Source organism: Mauremys mutica, chromosome 4, assembly GCF_020497125.1.
Source record: "Mauremys mutica isolate MM-2020 ecotype Southern chromosome 4, ASM2049712v1, whole genome shotgun sequence".
NCBI lineage: Eukaryota > Metazoa > Chordata > Testudines > Geoemydidae > Mauremys > Mauremys mutica.
Genome location: NC_059075.1, coordinates 138,807,407 through 138,830,163, shown reverse-complemented (window position 1 = coordinate 138,830,163; position 22,757 = coordinate 138,807,407). Strand labels below are relative to the sequence as shown.

Here is a 22,757-nt window from a genome sequence, read left to right as displayed (position 1 = left end):
TGGGGAAGGGTGGAGGTAACTGACTCTGTGAGGAATCCCCATCAGCCTCTCAGGCCAGATGACTGCAGATCTAAAGGAAAGGGGGACAGAGAGGTGTGTAGGGTGACCAGATGTCCCGATTTTGGGGTCTTTTTCTTATATAGGCTCCTATTCCTCCCCACCCCCGTCCCAATTTTTCACATTGCTGTCTGGTCACCCTATAGGTGTGAGACAAGCTCCCATCAAGGACGAGAAGGGGAATGGTTTCCCTTCTGGGAAGAGTGAGACAGACATCTTCTCTAGCGCCAGAAATGTCTGAGTGAAAATCTAGAGCAGGGAGGGGAGTTTCCACCAGGTCATTTAATTCCCTGCCTCAGACACTGCCTCGTCGGAGCTGGCAGAGACATCTGTGGGTGGTGATGGAGAAGTGAAAGTGGGGAGAAAACAGGGAAATGAAGACAGCAACAGCTGGAGGGTACATAAGGGGCCTGCACTTAACCTCGGGGTGTGTGTGTTAAGGAATGGACCCCCCAGCTAGCAATTTAGGGCTGGTATGGGGGGCAAATCCCACCATCATTGTTTGTCTGACAGAAGTGCCTAGAGACTCCAGCTGAGCTCAGGGCCCAGTGCGCTCAGTGGTGTATGCACATATACTAAGAGACAACCCCTGCCTTGAATATCTAACAGTTAAATATACAAAGGCTGGGAAAGGAAGGATCACTATCCCATTTTACAGATGAGGGGACTGAAGCACAGAGAGATTCAGAGCAACATCTTCTGTCCTACCGCAAGACCGTGCTACCTCTCCAACACTGATGGAAGGGTTCCTGGGAAACCCCGTTAGTCCAGGCTGGGGGAGATTCCCCTGCTAGTGGGCGAAACTCCCATCTCAGAGAACAATCTGGCTCTGTGCGTTTCAGCTCCTGTCGCCAGGACTGAGTGTGTGCACAGTGATTCAGTGTTGACATTCAGAGGAGCCTTATCGCAGGGCTCTGATCCTTTGGGGCTAGGCTGTTCCGGCTGCTATAAGGGCAAAGCTTTTGTTCAGTTCCCACAAGTTAGAGAGAGCGGCTGAGTGAGCATTAGAGCTGAGCCTCCAGTATGAAGTGGCCGATCCTTTTGATGCTTTGCCTTTGGCTGGCCAATGGGTTGCAAAGGTAAGCGGGCTTCCTTGGCCTTTCCTCACTTCTCTGGGCACCCAGGCGACAGCAGCTCTAGGGTCAAGGCTTGCAGTGAGGCTCATTCCCGAGGACTCGTGGAATTGTGGCAACGGTGAACGTTAAAAGAAACAGCAGCCAGAACCGTGTGCCCAAGCTTTAAACAGCACCAGACAACATTGCTGGGTGGGGACAGGTAGGCAGCTGGGTAACATGATGCTCATGAAACTGAGGGGGAGAGGAGCACCAGTCAGATTCAGCTTTGTAGGGACCAAGCGGGGTTTCCGTTCCCATCAGAGTATCTCCTCAATGGCTGGCGAGATGGCTCCAGCAGATGGAGAGAGAGTCTGGGGACCTGACTCAGAGGAGATGGTGGGTTAATATGAATTACCTGTTGGTAAATGAGTGTAAGAGTGTCTACATGGATGTAATTCACTTGTGAAGGAGCCAGCAAAGAAGGATATACCAACTGCCAGGAGCAGGGACCAGGCATAAACTCTACTACAGTGTTTTAACATTGACTTACACCTGCTTCCAACTCCTCAGCTAGTAAGCGATAACAATTTAGACTCCTTCACCTTCGCTTACCTCTGGCTAAATTACAACTCACCTCCGCACTTCATTGTAAGATTCAGGACTGCTGGGTTCTAGTCCGCTCACCCCTTTGTATCTCAGATACAGGGCTGGCTCTAGGCACCGGCGTTCCAAGCACGTGCTTGGGGCGGCACTCCGGGTTTTTTTTTTTGCTTGGGGCGGCAAAAAGCCTGGAGCCGGCTCTGCTCAGATATAAAGCAGGGATAACACCACCTCCTGGGAGGGCAGGGTTGAGAGTCTACACTGATGAGCATTTTAAAGCACACTTTGGGGTTCTCAACTGAGCACTGCCCGGGAAGTGAAAAGAATCATTATTCGGTCGCAGCCGTTAGCGTCAGTGGGCAAAATGGATCTGGATTTCTCAACACTAACAGACAATCTCTGTGCTGATCTACTCCCCATGCAAACTCACTGGAGTCAAAGGGACAAACCATGGTGCCACTGAAGTCAATGGGTTTGGAGAGGGTGTAAATCAGAGAATAACTAGCCCCCTGAGCAAAGGACTAATTTACTATTCGTATTGTGATCACACCTAGGAGCCTCAGTCCTCTCAAAACAGCTGCTCAATGTGCAGTGGTTCAGTCAAAAAAGCGATCAGAACATTGGGAATCATTAGGAAAGGGATAGATAAGAAGATATAGTAGCAGTATGACATTTTCTATAAATCCATGGCACACCTGCACCTCTAATACTGCGTGCAGTTCGAGTTGCCCCCATATCAAAAAAAGATATATTAGAACTGGAAAAAATACAGAGAAGGGCAACAGAAATTATTGGAGTATGAAATAGCTTCAAAATGAGGAGAGATTAGAAAGACTGTGACTATTCAGCTTAGAAAAGAGATGACTAAGTGGGGATCTGATAGAGATCTATAAAGTCGTGCCTGGTATAGAGAAAGTGAATAGGGAAGTGTTATTTACCCCTTCACATAACACATAAACCAAGGGTCACCCAATGAAGTTAATAGGCAGCACCTTTAAAACAAATATAAGGAAGTATTTGTTCATACAACGCCCAGGAACTCGTTGCCAGGGAATGTTGTAAAGGCCATAAGTATAACTGGGTTTAAAAAAGAATTAGGTAAATTCACACAGGATAGGTCCATCAATGGCTCTTAGCCAAGATGGTCAGGGATGCAACCCCATGCTCTGGGTGTCCCTAAACCTCTGACAGCCAGAAGCCGGGACTGGATGACAGTACATGGATCACTTGATAATTTCCCAGGTCTATTCATTCCCTCTGAAGCATCTGGCACCATCCACTGCTGGAAGACAGGATACTGGGCTACATGGACCATTGGTCTAGAGTGACCAAACAGCAAATGTGAAAAATTGGGACGGGGGTTGGCGGGTAATGGGATCCTATATAAGAAAAAGACCCAAAAATTGGGACTGTCCCTATAAAATCAGGACATCTGGTCACCCTACATTGGTCTGACCCAGTATGGCCATTCTTATGTAATGTCATAGACCAGGACCCCACTGTGCTGGGTGCAGTACAAAAAAAAAGAACAAAAAAAAGGTCCCTTCCGCTAAAAGTTTACAATCTAAGTAAATACCACAGACCAGTACATGTGTGCCTTTTATCAGATGCCATTCACTGGGTAGACGGGCCAATCTACCCTGTACTTCTGCAAGCCTTGTTTTAATTCGGGTTCCCTAGTTCCTTTTGCTCAGGACCATGTTTACTGGGCGAATGTCTTCTTTCCCCAGGGTGCCCCTGAGGAGACACAAATCCCTGCGGAAAATCCTGAGGGAGCATGGACAGCTGTCCAAATTCTGGAAAGCCCAGAAGCTGGACATGATCCAGTACACGGAAGACTGCTCCACCGTCCCAGAAACTGAGCCACTCATGAACTACCTGGATGTAAGTTACGCAGCGAGGGGTGGGGGGTGAGGCAGCATTGGGGGCACTGCTTTGCAGAAATCACTGAAAAGCAACACAGAAAGCAGAGAGAGCACATTATTTTGCATGAACTGCCTTGAATGCCCTACATCCTGACCCTTTAGCTCAGCTCCTGTTAAACAGAGTCTGAGCAAAGCCAACAATAATACAATAGTGCACCATAGTTATTGTCTGCCTGACTTTTTACTGGTCTTTTGTCCTGTAGGTATGTGACTTGTGAATGTAATGTTGATCCCATACAAAGGTCTCCATTCAGTGTATATCACACACACACACACACACACACACACACACACACACACACACACACACACACACACACACACACACACACACACACCAATCTTGTGGGCATGAAGCTAGTAACAGTAGCCTAGAGCCAAGAACCAAAATCCCCTCCAAAACTAAAATACAATCACACAAGTAGAGCAGGGTCCAGGTCAGAAGGTTTAGACCCAGAGACCAACTTTCCCAGTGGTTGGGGGTATTTCCTGGACCTGAGGTCTTAGTCTGGCCTGTTATAGTATCAGTGGCTGTGACATTTGGTTCTAAGCATTCCTAAAGTTCAGGACATATTTGGATCTTTATGGGGATTCTGCTCAGGCCTGTTCCCATTCCTACTGATGCCCGTGGGAACTGGGCCACTGAGATTGTCGGGAGCAGGGTGGAGTCCGCAATTATTGTTCATTTTCATTCTGGATTTGTTACCATTTTTCTAGGCTCTTGCTATATCTGGCTCCCGCTTTTCCCCTAGCATCATGCTGCAGTAACCTCCATGTGGTGTCAGCCATTCCAGAAACAAACTCAGCCCATTGCAAACATCCATCCCATAGCTATCCGCCTGGAGCTTGGCTCTGCTGCGGTTTCCCATGGTGCCTATGCCTGACAAAGGCTGTTGCTTTGCTCTTTGTCTAGATGGAGTATTTTGGACAGATTTCTATTGGGACCCCTCCTCAGAATTTCACAGTGTTATTCGACACTGGCTCCTCCAATCTTTGGGTTCCATCCATCTATTGTGTCAGCAAAGCCTGTGGTAAGTAGCAATTCCTCAGCTGCATATTGCTCCTTGACATTGGCTGGGGCAGAGCAGAGAGACTGGGCCTGATTCTCCACTCAGCACCAAAGCACATCAAAAGAAAATCAAGTGAAGTCTGTGGAGTTAGATCACTGTAAATGTGTGTGTGGGGGGGAAGGGCAATCAGCCTTGAGGTGCTTAGAGAAATTCCCCTCTTCGCTGAGCCACTGCTTGGCAAATGCAGGCAAAATTAAATATGCTCCAAAAGAGCACAAAGTGAATGTACCAGCATGGAACCCAGACCATCTGCACTGAAATCAACCAATAGGAAAAAGGGAAGTAACAAAAATGGAAACCCTTTGTCATGCACACTGTGTGTTAGGGCCTAAAAAAAAATAAATCTGTTTTGTTACAAGGTCATTGCATGTAATAGCAATGGTACTAGGCAGCTGTCCTGGAAAATACAGGTTAATCGAGACTGCAGCCTTAGTTCTGGGCAGCAGTCCCAGGAATTCAGCTTCATAGCACACTTGGTGCTGGTTCTGGGCAGCTGCAGCAGTGGTATTTTCCGGGCTGTGGTCAACGATCTGGGCCAGTGGCGCTGCAGCTTTCAGGAGTGGGTTGATCAGTAGGCAGGCTTCTAAGGAGTCAGATCATTGCACAACATGTGTATGGTGCCTCAGAATTTCTGTCTTTGCCGGAGACCAGATGAGAGAGCGATAGATTATTGGGACATGGATCAGTTAATGTATAATTCCTTAGCAGCCAGGGAAAGGTCAAAGGAGCCTCAAAGGTTGTGTTGTTGTGTGTATGTGTGTGTGTGTGTGGGGGGGTGTTGTCCATTTTGTCTAATTATAGACGTTGGCTCCACTCCCCGTTAAGACTCTCAGGTGGGCCTGGGATACTTACAACTGACCTTGCGCAAGTGGCCACTCTGATTCTGAGTGTCCAGCCACAAGGGGTGTCAGGCTGGACACCCAAAAATGGAGGGACCCCAAATCAGTGAACAGTTTTCATAGTGTTGGCCCTAGTCATGACAACTCGGTGCAACATGAAACATTGAAAATATATTTATAAAGAACTGAGAATTGTGTGGAGAAATCACTTACTGGACTATGTGGAGACCAGGATTCCCTGTTACTCCAACCCACTGCTTAGCACAGGAAAGGAGTTAGGGAGGGAGGAGGAATAGGTGGCTTCATGCCACCTTTGCATTCAGTGTAGCCCATGATATAGATTAGAGCAGCCCAAGGGCTGCTCTAATCTATACTCTGCTTCCAACAGCCTCCTCCTCCCCGAGGGCTAAGGGAAGCAAAGAATTCTCAGGAGTGCAGCTATTCTCTGCCTAAGTCTCCTACGCTGGGGGTGGGACTGGAAGAGGAGCTGGCTTAGTGCTTTTCTGGTAGCAATATACCACCACCTGGGGGTATTCACCAGGGCCTCCTTCTACCCTCTTTTTATTACTCCTTTATGATCTCAGAGTGGAAGAGAGCATCAGGCCTAGGGATTAAGAAGGTAAGTCACTTTCCCTCTCTTGTGTCTCAGTTTCCCCAGCTGTAAAATGGGGATATAATACTGACTTCCCTATCTCACAGGAGTGTTGTGAGGATACATTAGTTAACTATTGCACAGTGATTTGAAAACTTAAAGTGCTATCAAGGTCTTGCAATAATATGTTTACTTGCAGCACTTTATGCAGCCATTAGATGACTCCATATCTAGCATGGAGTTCCATATGGGTAGTGGTGCTTGGTAAACACAGAACACAATGCTGGAACTCAAGCTCTGTGGAAACCCGGTTCTTTATGTCTACAAGTTGTAGCTGTTTTCTTTAATAAACCTCTCCTCTTTAAGACAAACTGTAACTGGATACATAACGGTGCCAAGAATTATTATTCTTTGTAATACAGAAAATACATCTCTAAATGCTCACATTTTGCTTGAGCTCTTTTATTTACAAGTCAACCTGACCATTCCATTGCATAGAGTAATTTCAATTGCCTCATTTTTTCCTGTTTTTGGACAGCACCTAGCATAAGGGGGTCCTAGTTCACAACTAGAGCTCCTAGTGCTACAGTAATGCAAGCAATAAATAGTAATAACAGTGGCATCTTGTTTTACTACAGCTGTGCATTCCAGATTTCACCCATCAGATTCCAGCACCTACAGTGAAATTGGAACTCCCTTCTCAATTCAGTATGGGACTGGTAGTTTGTCGGGAATCATCGGATCAGATCAAGTCACTGTGAGCAGAGTTTGGTTTTCTTTTTAAATTTTAAGTTTTCTTTAGAAAGATTTAAAAGGTTCTACTCCCATTTTCTCTCCTGTCCATGGCACTGTGACTGCAGGACATCATTTGGTCACCATGTGAGCCCATCTCCCATTGTTCTTTCCTAGTAGGGCACCATGACTGCAGAACCTTTCCTGGCTCAGCTCCCAAGGAAGTCAGTGGGAATGGAGGGCATTTTGCACTTCCAGGGAGGTGCTCAGAACATTGCAGGATTGGGTCCTCAGGGCATGCCTGTTGTAAATGAGTGGATTCCTCACCCCACTCCTGACACCACATACACACACTTACAACTAAACCTCACTTATCCACCCCTTCTCCCCAAGTGTGCCTTCATTCTTCATGAAAATAACCAAGACCTAAGGCAGGACTCAGCTTGCAAACATGAGCATTAGTCCCCTAACTCCCTTCTGAGTGGGCTGATTAGAATTTCTACTTGCAGGAACTCCTGTGCTTCTCTTTAGCTGGCTGCAGAGTAAACTTTGAACTTTTATGTGCTTGCTTGGAGCCAATGAGACACACCTCATCTAATTACCAAGATGAGTCAGCATAATAGCTTTGCACTTCACAACAAGGCCCTACACGCTGAAAGCCTTCCTTTCCTGTTCTCTCCTGTTATGACACCATGACCTGGCCTCCAGAAGACCAAATTCTTCCTATTCTTTCCAGTTGTGGCACCATAAGTGGCCTGCTGCTGAGCCTTCTGATGAAAGGTCAGAAACAATAAGTAGCTTTTCTTTCCCCTCTAGGTTGAAGGCATCTCTGTCAGCAACCAGCAGTTCGCAGAGAGCGTCAGCGAGCCAGGAAACACTTTTCTGGATGCTGAGTTTGATGGGATTCTTGGGCTGGCCTATCCATCGCTGGCAGTAGATGGGGTTACCCCTGTGTTTGATAACATGATGGCACAAAATCTAGTGGATCTGCCAATATTCTCGGTCTACATGAACAGGTGTGAACACAATTCTGTACAAAATGGGCTACGGCCTGATGGTCAGGCCTTGTTCTCAAAGGAACTGGGAAGAGGCTGGGCCCAAAGAGGGCTGTTAAAACAGGAATGTAAAAGCAGCAAAGAATCCTGTGGCACCTTATAGACTAACAGACGTTTTGCAGCATGAGCTTTCGTGGGTGAATACCCACTTCTACGGATGCAAGTGTACGGACTTGCATCCGTAGAAGTGGGTATTCACCCACGAAAGCTCATGCTGCAAAACGTCTGTTAGTCTATAAGGTGCCACAGGATACTTTGCTGCTTTTACAGAACCAGACTAACACGGCTACCCCTCTGATACTTGAAAACAGGAATGGGTTTTTTACTTAGATTGTAAGCTTTCTGGGGCAGAAGACTGCCTTTTTATTCTGTTTGTACAACGCCTGGCACAATGGGGTCCTGGCCCATGCCTGGGGCTGCCAGGCACTATCCCAATACAAAGAATGAACAACAACATGAAGTATTTTGGGGAGAAAACTAATGGATTTCTGTAGTTTAAAGAGCTATGTGCACAGTAATAGGATTATATAATGTGAAATGCTTCTGCTAATGGAAAACCGGATGTACCAAATCCTCTTTTCTCCAGGAACCCGGATTCCTCTGTTGGGGGAGAGCTATTATTTGGTGGCTTTGATCCTTCTCATTTCAGCGGGACTCTGAACTGGGTGCCAGTCACTAAACAGGGATACTGGCAAATCCAATTAGACAAGTAAGTGTCTGTGTGGGGGTTCCCTGCGATGGCAGCTGTGGTGGGGGTGGCACTGGGTGGGCACAGATTAGAGGTAAACTGTGTAACCGTTAAACCCTGTCAATTCACAACAGCAACAATCCAAAGCCACTCATCCCCTAAGCTGCATGCACTCACCCAGGAGCTCGGTGCCATGATCAATCAGTGGACAAAGGGATTCACTTAGGGAAAAGGATGCTCCCAAACCTCCTGCCTTCTCTGGCTCTTGAACAGAGATGAAGGATAGTCCTGTGCTTAGGACACTAGCCTGGGGCATGGAAGAAACAGTTCCCAGTTCTGTCACACACTCCCTGAGTGACCTGGAGCAAATCACATTGTCTTCCGTACCCCAGTTCCCCATATATAAAGTGAAGATAATAGTCCTTCCCTGCTTCCCAGAGGTGTTGTGAGGTGCCCAGATACGGAGACTGGGGGGGTCACATGAACACGTAACAGACAGAATTGCATCTTATGTTTTGAAAACCATGTCTGTACTGAACTAGATTTTCCTCCCATCTAGGGTCAGTTTTTAAAAAATGCTCAGCACCAGATTTCCACAGCACGCAGCCTCCAGGACGACACTGGTGGGCAGATTTTCAATAGCTCTCAGCACCCAACAGCCTGGCTCTTGCAAAAAGCTGGCTAACATTGGGGAATGAAAAACAGAAATGTTTGCTCAAAAATAGACTTAGATAGCCCAATATACGTACCTTGTTGATTCTTCATCTCTGCCTAGAAGCAATGTAATGTCCTAGGGGTTTGTCCAGAGACCTAAACCAAAGAAAATGTAAAATATTTAAGGAAAAGCCTCACTTATATTTTATGTATATGATTTAAAGTAGCCACAAGAATCCAACTTTAATATAACCTGCAAGGCATACACATAACACACTTGCAAAGGGAAATTTGTCCCCACCTAGTGGCTGGGCCAAACAGAGAAACAACAGCCTACTAACTTCTACCAACCAAGAAATTATTCCTTTAGCTGAAGTAATAGAGGCCTATGCTTTGATGCTGCAGGTCCTGAGTTCAGTTCCTGGTGATGACCAGTTTTTTTTTTAATATACACAGAAAGCAATTCTGCTAATTAGTTAATTGTGCTCTCCTATCTGAGCGCCTCGCAGACACCAGAGTAACCATCAAGCAAAGCCTCAGTACTTACTCTCTAACCACATGCACAATCTTATCAGACTGTCCCACTGACTCTGGACTGGTCACAGTTCTGATGTGCTCTCAGCCACGTGCTGGGTCGGTGGGGAGAGGAATGCATTTCCTGTAGACCCTTTCTCCAACGCTTCTTCCATTTCCTTCTTCCCCAGCATACAGGTGGGCGGGACAGTTGCCTTCTGCGCAGAAGGATGCCAGGCGATAGTAGACACCGGGACCTCTCTCATCACAGGTCCTTCCAAAGAAATAAAAGAAATGCAAAATTATATTGGTGCGGTGCCCACGGATGGCGAGGTAAGCCAATGTGAGATGGGTGGATACCACATTTCCTGGATGCAGGAATTCTTGTCTGCCCATGCTAGATTTACAACCAGGATATAACTCCTCAAACAAAATGTTACAGGAATATTTGAAGTTTGGCATCTCTGCTGGAGACAAGTAAAGGCTCTAGGTTTCAAAAGGCCTGATCAGACCCATACAATATGTCAGCATACAGTCCTGGTAAAGAGATAAAGGCACTCGCTATTGAAACCCTGCCTTTACCATTATGCCACTGAATATCACATGCTCATATCCTTGCTGCAAGTTCTAAGGCCTCAGAGACACACAGCCTTTCCTATATGTCACCTAGGGTCTCTGTATATAAACACTGCTGTCAAATTTCAATTAAAATCTGGATGTAGATAGCCTTCCCTGTTCCCTTAAAAGCTACAAGTACTCATGCTGGCCTATTCCCTTTTGTGTAAGACAATTATTAATGTTGCAGGACTGCAGCATTTAGAGATTAACAATAAAGTGCCTATAGGTCTATGTGCTCACACAGGAGACAGCATGGCTTAGAGAACAGAGTCCTGGGTTGCGAACCAAGTAATGTACTTCTATCCTGATGCTCCTTTGCTGGGCACGGGCCTTACCCTCTCTGGGTCTCATCTGTAAGGGGCATTGGGTGTTGTAACAGCTTCCCACCCAATGCAGCGTTATTCCCTGTTGTACATTTACCACCATCCAGCAGCAACTTAGTGCATTTTACATGAAATCAGGACTGTGTTTTTACCCAGGGCTTGGGGTTGTTGTTTTTTCCAGAAGGCTCCTTCTGATAGAAGGCCACTGACCCATGACATTCACCTCCATTGAGGGTATACTGATATACAGGTAGCATCACTGCTAGCTAGAGGAAAGCTGGCTTGGGCACGCCTACATGAGCTGGAATCACACCTCTGAGCTTCATGCCTGCCCCAACCCATACACCTGCCAGTAACAAGTGAAAGGACTAGCTCCCAGGGTCAGCTGCTTGGGAAGGGGAGAGCTGTATTAGGCTTCCTGGCCTTTGGGGTCAGCACGCAAGGTAAGCCGTCCCTGCAGCCTGCCCTTGGCCAATCTGTGTCATGTCTGTCACTTTGCAGTACGCCGTGGAATGCAACAACCTGAATGTGATGCCTGATGTTACCTTCACCATCAATGGGATCCCATACACGCTCAGTCCCCAGGCCTACACCCTCATGGTACAAGCTTCTTCCTCATTCTGAAACTGGCATGACAGCACGTGTCCCCACTTTCCCTTGTAGGCTTATGTGCAATCCAGCCTTGAGATGTGGGCAGCGCTAAATGCAGACCCATTTTTAGCTCAGACAGGAAGTTGGGAAGCACAAGAGAGCCTCCAGCCTCTGTTTAACGTTCACAAGATCAATTGCTGTTCTGTAACAGTTCGCAGGGCCGGCTCCCGGCACCAGCCGAGGAAGTGGCACATTCTAAGGGGCGGCATTCCGGCTATTCAGGGGGCGGCAGTTTATCGGCCTTTTTTTTTTTTTTTTTTGCTTGGGGCAGCAAAAAAGGTAGAGCCGGCCCTGACAGTTCGGACTATGAAAGGGGCAATAGGGAGTGTGGTCTAATAGTTAGCGCAGGGTGGTGGGAGTCAGAACTTCTGGGTTCTGTTCCCAGCTCTGGGAGGAGTGTTGGAGCATAGGCAGTGTATGTCCTGGAATCTATTCCCAGCATTGAGTTGGTGGGGGTCAGGTGGTTATAGCAAAGCGACTGGGAGGCAGGAGTCTTAGAAAAAGATCTCAGGAGGGTGTGTGGTTTGAATACTGGGCTGGTAGTTAGGATTCCTGCATTTTCTTCCTAGCCTTTCTAGAAAGGTGGGATTTGTTCTCAAATTCGCAATTCCTCTTCCCCTTAGGAGAATAGTGACGGCATGGCATTCTGCACCAGCGGCTTCCAGGGGCTGAACATGCAACCGCCGGCTGGGCCACTCTGGATTCTGGGTGATGTTTTCATTGGCCAGTTTTACTCTGTCTTTGACCGTGGAAATAACAGAGTTGGGCTGGCACCAGTTGTCCCTTAAGGCAGTGTCCCCTAATGGTCAGAGTAAGGCTGTGGGAGTCAGTGTAGAGCTTGGTTCTATTCTTGGCTCTGCCGCTGTGTGACTTTGGGCAAGTAACATCATGCATCTTTGTGCCTCAATTTCCCCACCTGTAAAACAGGGATAATCATACTGACCTCCTTTGTAAAATGCCTTGGGATCCTTGGCTGAAAAGCACTACAGAAACGCAAAGTCTAGCAGGAGGCATTTGTGTGACCAATACAAAGATGTCTTTGGTAACTTTGTTAAAGCCAGTTTACAGATTTTGATTTTACCTTTGAATCAATGGAGATTTTCATCAAATAAAAAGAGGATTTCAATTCTCGTTTCACATCTAAATTTGCAACAATCAAACTGAATTAGATTTGGAAACTACTGCAGAAAACATGGCTGGCTTTGGGAGGCTGAATTGTGCACGGTGCCATCACCCTTCACCCCCATGAATTAAAAGCTTTAGATATGCCGGAAATAATACCTCATGGGTGTCTCTGTATTAGCAGCATCTTCATTGGACTGGGAAGAATTTTGACTGTGCAGGAGGAGGATATGGTGGCCAAAGCTACCACAACTGAGGAGGAAGTCTTTTTGTTATGTTGTCTGATTGTCTTTAGGCTACAATTTTCAAATGAGCCCAAGAGACTTAGGAGCATGAGTTCTACTGAAAATCAGTAGGAGTTGAGTTTCTACCTCTCTGAGGTGCTTTTGAAAACCTTTAAAGGTCACATTCTGTGGTAACGGGCAGAGCTAGATGGAATGTTCCAAATGAAAACCTGATACTTCAGCCAGTTTTGCCGAGGTTAGTGAACACCTAGGCAAAATGTGGAACAAGCCTGAAGTGATCCTGGGGTGTTTATGCTTTGCAAGGTTCCCACTCAACTGGTGCTTCCCAGAGAGTTTTGTTCTGAGTGTCTGGGTTATTTCCTGAGATGTAGGGAGGGTGCATGCACTTTCAGAGTGAGAGCGGATAAAGAAAGCTTTGGGCCAATCTCCTCCAACAGACAGCACTGCAGTTGGCACAGCTGGAAAGATGGGTTCTAAAATGGGCAGCGCGCTGCATAAAAAAAGGCAACTGTTATCAAAATCTGTGTGTGTTAGGGGTCAGCCTGCCACTCACAATGGTGTCTGAAGCATGTGACTTGTTAACGGTGAGCATAGGTCTTAGAGAATACATGTGAGTGAATTTAGCACCCACAGCTCACACATGATGTATCTTGAGAAATGCATGTAAGTCAGCAGAAAAGGGAAGAGAGGGGAGGGTTATTATTAGCCATGTGTCTTTTCTGAGATTTTCACTCTTGTGTGGAAACAACCCCATTTAACTAATAGCCAGCACAACAGCAAACAGACCCCATGTCAGCACATCCTAAAGATGGAGGATATCCAAGAGCAGAATTAGACATGGTGGATATTAGACATGAGCCTGAACCAACCCCCTGGATCCAGACACCTGTGAACTTTGGAGACATTTGTATGTCTTTGCAGCTGATCCCACTTTTCAAAATGGGCTAAACCTAAAGGCTGGATGTGAACACTCCAAAGCGTGGGGAGAGTTTGGATCTGAACCATGCAGCTTGGGCTCGCTGCTCATGTACGTGAACTGATTAAAACCAAACTGGAAGGGTGTGCCTATCTTGTTCAAATACAGTGGTTGTGTTGCTATCAAACTCATTTGTCATTGTGTCCATTAACCACAATTCATTCCTGCACTCACTCCACTGCTAGTGGCACTTTGTCCAGGCACATTGCTAAATAAGGTACCATAAAATGCCATGCAGCCATGTCTTCTAACATTGCTAGCTACAAATCCTGATTAGCACCCAGAGATATTTGTTTCCCTCCCAAACAAGACTTACCAGGCATAACTCCACCACAAATGGCAAGAGGCAGCAGCTGAAAGTTGCTTCGTATTGAAGCTCTCAAGCTCTATAGTGTACAGTGGGATTGATTTCCCCATACCGTACTTACTCACCCAGTACTGTGGCTGAAGAAGCACTAGCCAGGCAAGCATCCAGCAAGAACCAAGAGATGGGATGCCCTAAACCCATTAATTAGAACCTTTTGGAGCATTGAGGTTTGTCTCCTATTCCGGTGGGGTGCGGGGGAGGAGAGAGAAAGAGAGAGAGAGACTCTCATAGGCATCCCTATTTTTCCTCTGAAAGGTTCACAGAAATATAGATGTTAATGCTGCTATGGCCCTGGGTGCCCTAGAAACACAGAGGAAGAGACCCATGTGGTCCTACCCAGTCCCTCTTACCCAGTACTGCAAGATTGTTCCCCATAGCTCATTTCTCAGTGTTTTGCCCCAGTAAGCTTTGGCTAGTCCAAGCAATGGCACTTCCACCTTCTCCCCTAGGAGTACTGCTGATTGAATAATGAGTTGTGAAAATATGAATGGCGATTTTACACCTTTTTCTCCTGCAGTTCTCCATGAGGAAGTGTTTCTTTTATTCCACCAGCTCCATTGAGAGGTTGTTGCAGCACTTGGGACAAATCACTGTCAGGAAACTTTCCCTGATACTTAGCAAAAAAAAAAAAATTCCTTTTCTTATCCCTTGTTGACCTGTGCACACTACACTAAATAATTCCTTCCCTTCCAGTCTATGCCTTTTCTTCTCCATTGTAGTTTTACTGATGGGAACTGTATGGTAGACAGGGCTCAGGCAGCTGCCAACTTTTCAGTCATCATGTCTCCTAGACCTGCTCTGAAGCAGGGTCAGATGGTATGGAGTGGTGGGACTTCTCCAAAGCACTGAGGGTTGGCCTAATTTTGGTCCCATTTAACTCAGTGGTGATACTTCCATTGATTTCAATGGAAGCAGAAATAGGTCAACGAGTACTTGAGACATTCCCACCCCATGGTGGCTAAAACACCATCTACCCATGTACACCAGAGCTACCGTGATTGCTACCACTGGCAGAGCGGCAGTGGCGGAAAATTTTAAGAACAGACTAGAATGGAGATAGCCCTTGGGTGAGAGCTCAGCGGACGGTGATGGGCATGGAACAGCACTCACTTCGCACTCCCCATCAGTACTCAGCCCAAGCTGGGGAAGCTAATGATGCAAACAGTGGACCAAATTCAGTGATGAATCCTGGCCATGTGCGACCTGAGGCACGTTGCGTGTACACTAAGAGGACAGCCTAACGGTGCTAGGTGTCTCGTGAAAAAAAAATCTCTCTTCGGGACTTCTGTGGCCCCCACTGTATCTCAGCATCTCACAAGCTTTCCTGTGTTTATTCTCACAACACCCCTGTGAAGTAGGGCAGTGCTATTATCCCCATTGTACAGATGGAAAGCAATGGAAGTTAGGAGCTTAAATCTCTTTGCTGGTCAGGGCCTTTGTAACTCGTCCAAGGTCACATAGGGAGTCTGTGGCAGAGTAGAAAGTTGACACTGGATCCCCTGAGTTGTAGCCTTACAGCCTAACCACTGTACCAGCCTTCCTCACTAGCTCCCTAGAAACGCCCGTCATGTTTTAGAGAGGTTGTTCTCCACCATCCTGCGACTGACTGAGGCCTTGTCTACACTACAAGACTATTTCGAATCAACTTAGTTCGAATTTGTAGATTCAACCTTATGAAGTCGAGTTTGTGTATCCATACTAAATACACTAATTCGAATTTCTGAGTCCACATTCACGGGGCCAGCGTCGACTTTGGAAGCGGTGCACTGTGGGAAGCTATCCCACAGTTCCCGCAGTCCCCGCTGCCCATTGGAATGCTGGGTAGAGCCCCCAATGCCTGCTGGGGGGAGAAATGTGTCGAGGGTGGTTTTGGGTAAGTGTCGTCATTGAACCGTCAATCACAACCTCCCTCCCTCCCTCCTTGAAAGCGCCATCGGGCAATCTGTTCGTGCACTTTTCTGGTCAGTGACAGCGCGGACGCCACAGCACTGCAAGCATGGAGCCCGCTGCGATCATTGCCGTTTTCTCCTCCTCGCACTTTATCGTCCACCTCTTCCACAGTCAGCTGATGAGAAATCGGGCTACTTTTCAATGGTGCTGCAAGCACTGGGGGACCATAGGGGACGTTTTGCAAACATCAACGTCGGGTGGCCAGGCAAGGTTCATGATGCGTGTGTTTTCAGGAACTGTGGGCTGCTCAGACGCCTGCAGGAAGGTAGTTTCTTCCCGGACCACGAAATAACTGTTGTGGATGAGCAGATTCCTAAAGTCATCCTCGGGGACCCAGCCTGCCCGCTAATGCACTTGCTCACGAAGCCCTATACAGGCGCCTGGGACAGCGACAAGGAACTCTTCAAATACCAGCGAGCAGCGTGACCTGTGACTGTTCAGTTTCTTTACAGAGAAGCTGAACCTGCCCCTGTTTCTTTACCCACTGACTGTTGACTCTCCTCTTCGGTTACATACCCCGTTCACCCCGTTTCCCCCACTTCCAACACACGTGTAAACATAAAATACATGTCCCATTGTTACTGAAGAAAGGTTTCTTTATTCATGACTTTGCGTTAAAGGGTTGAAAATGGGAGGCAGACTGTGCTGGGTAGGGTGTGCGGTGATGTAAAGACCGCCTCTAAACTCAACGAATGACAGGCTCCTGCTCCTAGAGCGGTCCGCAGTGCCGGAATGCTTCTTTCAACGGAGCCTGCCATCCCTCTTTTTTGAATTCTGTGTGCGGGCGGATATGTGACCTTGTGGCGGAGGAGTACGGATACAGATTCCTTTGCTGCGTGACTCAGCAGTCCAGGACAAGGACCGCTGTATAAGATCTGTAACCACCCTCCCCCGCTGCAAAGTCACATCTCCCCCACCCACACAGATCCTGGAAACCACCTCCAAAAACCGACCAGGGTGCCTACTGATTGCACTGTGTGTGTGACCTGCTGCTGATCCTGCCCCCGTGTCTGTACCCTGGGAAAGGTGACTGTCCTATGCAATTAACAACCCCCTTCCCCACGCCCCCCATTCAAACACAGTCTTCTTTGAAAAAACATGACGGAAACAGTAATTAACAGCAAAGTATTTTTATTACTTAAGTAGACACTTAGGGGATGGAACTGGGATTGGGACTTGTGTGAGTCCGGAAGGGAACGACTTCTGCAAATGTAGGGTATGAGAGCTTTTGGGTACTTGAGCACTCTGCTGGGGTGCAGTGACAGTTTACACGGCCTCTGGCGCCCCTCCTTCTGGTTATTTTGGGTGAGGGGGGTATGGGACTTTGTGGCGGGGGAGGGCGGTTGCAGATACACTGCAGGGGGGCTCTGTCCTCCCGCGGTCCTGCAGAACATCCACAAGGTGCCTGAGCATGTCCGTTTGGACTAGTGAGGGAGCAAACATTGTTTGAGTCGCCTGCTTGTCTTCCTCACGCCACCTCTCCTCCCGTTCGCTGTGTGAGCGCTGGTACAGAGAGACAGTCTCCCTCCACTGGCTTTGCTGGTCTGCCTCGGCTAGGTAGCAGCCCATACGTTCATCGAACATCTTGTCCCTTGTCTTTTTCTTTCTCCGCCTAATCTTTGCCAGCCTCTGTGAGGGGGATGCTGTGGCAGGTCTGGAGACAGTGGAAGCTGTGAGATGGGAAACAGGAAGTGAATTCTTTGCAAAGATACATTTTTGCGAACAATTAACTGAGTCTAGGCTGTCTCTGTGAATTCTGGGTTGAGACCCCTGTGCCTGCTGGGGCACAAATCATTTTCGCGGTGGATTCTGGGTAAATGTCGCCAGTCATTACTTCCTCCGGGAAAGCAACGGCAGACAATCATTTCAAGCCCGTTTTCCCAGAATTGCCCTGGCATACGCCATAGCGTGGCAACCATGGATACTGTTTTGCCTTTTGTGTATGTCACCGTATGTGTACTAGATGCCGCTGACAGAGGCGGTCCAGCAGCGCTACACAGCAGCATGCTTTTGCATGACAGCAGAGATGGTTACCAGCCATATTGTACCATCTACCATACCATAAATTGGTAATAAGATGGTAATAAGATGGGCATGGTTACCTGTCCTTTTGCACTGCACCATTTGGTGCTGTCATAAGTGCCCCTGGCCGAGCAGCCAGGGGCGCAAAAGCAAAAATTGGGAATGACTCCCTGAGTCAATCCCTCCTTTTTGGTATCTAAAAATAGAATCAGTCCTGCCTAGAATATGGGCAAGTGTACTAGAGAACCACTGTATCAGAGAGCACAGCTGCTCTGTGTCAGATCCTGCATAGATTATGAGCTGTATGCTATTCACAGAGGGTGCTCCTGCAACAACCCCACCTGTTCATTCCATTCTTCCCCAGCCTTCCTGGGCTACCACAGCATTGTCCCCCAACTTGTGTGATGAAGTAATAAAGAATGCAGGAATAAGACACAGTGACTTGTTAGTGAGAAATGAGTGGAAGGCAGCCTCCAGTTGCTATGATAGTCCAGATAGGACATTAAGGAGTGTGGAGGAGAGGAGCCCAGCATCCTGCTGCTAGTCCAGGGGCAATTGAATCTTTTCTTTACACATGAAGGGTGGGGGCTGATGAAGCTCAGCCCCCTGTTGCTATGATGACGATGGTTACCAGCCATATTGTACCATCTACCAGGAAAAATTAGGTTCACCTGACACTGGGGAACCTGACAGATAGTAGTCGGCATGGTTACCAGTCCTTTTGCACTGCCCCATGTGGCAATAGGCTGATGATGAGGACGGGTACCAGTCATTTTGTACCATCAGCCATCCATAGCGTGGGGGAAGCAAGGATGTTGGTGTTGAGTGCTGCACCATCGCGTCTATCTGCAGCATTCAGTAAAGATACGGTGACATATAAAAGAGTCAAGAGAGGATTGTTTTCCTTTTCACTTCTGGGGGTGGGTGGGGGGGTGCGTAAATTGCCGAGCTATGCCCTGACCCACCGCGGACACTGTTTTTGTCCCTAGAAGCATTTGGAGCTCAGCCAAGAATGCAAATCATTTTCGGAGACAGCAGGAACTGTGGGATACCTTGCGTCCTCAGTCCCCCCTCCCTCCATGAGCGTCCATTTGATTCTTTGGCTTTCCGTTACGCTCGTGTCGCAGCAGCGTGCTGAGTCTCTGCTATGCCGTCTGTCCGGAGATTTTTTAAAAATACTTTGGACCAGGCGTAACATTACAGTAATTCCCCTAATTAGATGCATGAGTCTCCTAGCGAGATCACCGTGAGGACGGGCACTGAAGGAGATAGAGAGCGCATGCTGCGTGAAATCTATCACGAACCACGGACCGATGCAGCCGTGGTCGGGGAGGCAATGCTCCCTGAATACCGCATGAAAGCCTCGCGCGGAAAAGGGTGCTATCACGGAGCACCCAATAAGGCAGCTCTCCCCAGGAACCTCCTGCTGATGCTTATCGATTAACGGAAGTAGAGCTTCGTGGAGATCTCCCAGGAGGATTTCTGATCTATCACCATATATAGAGAGACCTCCTTCTCACACACTTCAGATTCCTGTTATATTAAGAATAAAAGTTAACATGGTTAAAGCACTTACTGACTGCTCCTTCCCCTGATTCAGGATCCGGGTTCATGGCCGGGGAGGGTTGGTAGGGGATCTCCGTGACGGTGATGAATAGATCCTGGCTGTCGGGGAAACCAGCGTTGTAAGCGCTCTCGCCTGCCTCGTCCTCCACAAACACTTCCTCATCTTCCCCATCCGTGAACATCGTCGAGGAACTGTCCGTCGACACTGTCCCATCATCAGAGTCCATGGGCACTGGTGGCAGGCTCCGTAGCGTCCGTTTGCCGCTTTGATTTTTTGGTAGCCTTGTCTGGGGTCCTTGGTTTTCACGCGGCGATGCGTTGCATGACGGCTGTATCCTCTGTCTGGATCATGGCTTTGGAGACCTTCTCATAGGTCTTTGCATTCCGTTTGTTGGAGCGCAGCTCCGAAAGCACAGACTCCTCGCCCCACACACCGATCAGATCCAAGAGTTCCCGGTCAGTCTAAGCCGGGTCCCTCTTTCTATTCAGAGATTACATGAACTCCTCTGCTGGAGAGCTCTGCATTGCTGCCGGTGCTGCTGAGCTCGCCCCGATGTCCAACCACAAAATGAGATTCTAACTGTCCAGAAAGGAAAAGGAATTCAAATTTTCCCGGGTCGTTTCCTGTGTGGCTGCTCAGAGCATCGAAGCTCGGACTGCTGTCCAGAGCGTCAACAGAGTGGTGCACTGTGGGATAGCTCCCGGAGCTACTAAGTTCGATTTGCATCCACACCTAGCCTAATTCGAGCTAGCCATGTCGAATTTAGCGTTACTCCACCTGTCGGGGTGGAGTACCAAATTCGAACTAAAGAGCCCTCTAGTTCGAATTAAATGGCTTCCTGGTGTGGACGGTTGAGCGGTTAGTTCGAATTAACGCTGCTAAATTCGAATTAAAGTCCTAGTGTAGACCAGGCCTTAGTTATTAAGCCACACCCACAAAGATGGTCATAATCAGCTGAAGAGGTCCTTCAAATGAGTCACATTGCGGGATACTCAGAGGAAGGATGGGGAAGGCAGCAGAGTCTGGTAGGACACCACTGGTAGGAGTTAGACCAGGCAGGAGGATGTTGAGAAGCAGAAGTGAGAGCTGGAGCCACAACTGTTCAGCGCTCCCTGAGTCACTTCAGATTAGTACATAGTGAACATCCCAACATTTGAAAGGAGAAGTAACTGGAGGGTGAATGCTATTGGCTCCTAGGCTGTGAAGCAATCCCAGCCATGAGGCATGTTGCAGTGATTGCCCTCAGATCCTGGGATGGAAATGGATCCGTCAGCTGACTCTAGGCAAAACATGTCCATTCAGCTCAGCATGGCTGAGCATGTGAACTGCAAAGGGCCCAGAAGTAGCCACAGAAAGGGTCAAAGAGAGCCTGGCCAGGAGAGGCTTGGGGATAGATTACTACTGGAATATCTAGCTGCCAGGTTTTTGCTGGCGAAATGGTGATGGTCAGAGAGCAAGGCCTGAGGAGGAGAAGGAGAAGGAGGAAGGTCAGCACTGAAAAGGTAGACTTGGGAAAGGAAGACTCTAGAGCTTTGGGAAAGGATGTGGTGAAATGCCTGGCAAGGCAACTGTAGGGATTTAGGACCTAATCCAAAGGCCTCAGTCTTTCCATTGGCAGTAATGGGCTTTGGATCAGGACTTTAGGGCACAACCTAAGGCCAGGGCAACTTTGGGAGCAGATGAGAGAGAAGACCACCACCACCTGCCAGAGGAGTGTTCTCTAGAGCGCAGGAGGGTGCCAGCTAAATCCTGCCTTGGGTGCCATGAGCCCATAACATGCTGCATCATCTGCTGCGTGCTCATGCCACGCTCTGGACTGGCATCGTTTTAAAAGCATGTGTTGTGTCCTTTGCTGTTTACAGAACAAGAACAATGTGAAGAGCTCACAGGGGCACAGTTAGGCCCCACATCACCATTCACAAGCATGCCAGGCCTAGCAATAGGCATATTGCCTTTCCGATTGGTTTCTGTTAGCTTCTAAACAATAGAACACAGTGAGCGCCAATCGCTCACAAACTATTTAAGGAGTTGCTACCCGATTCCTATACAGCATAGCATGGCTGTGTAACAAGGAGCAAGGGCACGCCTTCGATCTGCGTGAACAAGGGGTAAACTACCCTGGTTGCCCAGTGCTCAGGGCTATACGAGCATTTGGTTGGGAGGGTGCCAGACTCTGCAGGATAGGACTGAATCCCACGCAGAGTAATTTCCCAGTTCTATCTAATCTTTAATGTATTTTATTTACTCTCGTAACGCCTGGGAGGGGGACGGTGCTATCACCCCATTGCACAGATGTGGAATGGAGGCACAGAGAGACTTCATAAGTTTCCCAAGAACACACAGAGAGTCTGAGGGACAGCCTGGAATTGAACCTGAGTTCCTGCCTAGCACCCTACCCCTTGGAACACCCTTCTTCTCTATCGCTGCCCGGGCTCTCCTCAGTCCTTCTTGGCTCACTTTAACTCTTTTCGATTTCTTGTCGTTCGAGGAAAAAAGAAACCACCTGGCTGAGTCTGTTTCTTTTTTTCTGTTGAGTCATGCGACAGTCACGTTGGCAGTGAAATTACTGAACTTCCTGGGCCAAGTAGTAGTACCCCTTTATGGGGAACTCTGATCTGTGTGTGTAAAAAAGCCGAGCATGTGCCTTTCGGGAGAGTCAGTGCTTGTAAAAGAGACTTCCTGCTTGGTCTGCAGCATGGTTAGGCCACTGCTAGGCTAGGAAAAACTGGACCTGTAATTCCCCACCTCTGGGAGCGGTAGAACCGGCTAGATCAGGTGTTTTCTCGCTCTGCTGTCTGCCTCAACCTTGACTCCATTCCTCAGGATGAAGAGAAGGATCTCCAGTCAGACAGGCCCCCAAACTATACTTTTTGAGGAGGAAAAACCCTTCATGATGAACCTGATCCAAAGCCCACTGGCATCAATGGAAAATCTTTCATTGACATCAACAGCTTGGGATCAGGCCCTTTAAGGGGATTCCTGCTAGAATGAGGGACAGGGATTTTTGTCTCTTCCTTTGAAGCACTGGGGCTGGCCACATGCTGAGTAATAACAACATGAGAGCAATCCAGGTTTCTAAAACTAAACTGGCTCTTTGTTAAGAGAACGAGTTACAGAGGTGGTGCAACTACAGCTA

The 22,757-nt window shown here is 47.9% G+C and overlaps 1 protein-coding gene across 1 annotated transcript; it reads left to right on the top strand.

Annotated features, from left to right (window-relative positions):
- The first annotated feature begins 1,016 nt into the window (after nucleotides 1-1,016).
- Nucleotides 1,017-13,502, top strand: CTSE (cathepsin E). Its single transcript, XM_045015368.1, has 9 exons — nucleotides 1,017-1,136; nucleotides 3,443-3,596; nucleotides 4,551-4,668; nucleotides 6,777-6,895; nucleotides 7,687-7,886; nucleotides 8,512-8,634; nucleotides 9,972-10,113; nucleotides 11,223-11,321; nucleotides 11,996-13,502. The coding sequence occupies exons 1-9, from the start codon at nucleotides 1,081-1,083 to the stop codon at nucleotides 12,158-12,160; spliced, it is 1,176 nt and encodes a 391-aa protein (XP_044871303.1). The 5' UTR covers nucleotides 1,017-1,080; the 3' UTR covers nucleotides 12,161-13,502.
- Nucleotides 13,503-22,757: the final 9,255 nt, after the last annotated feature.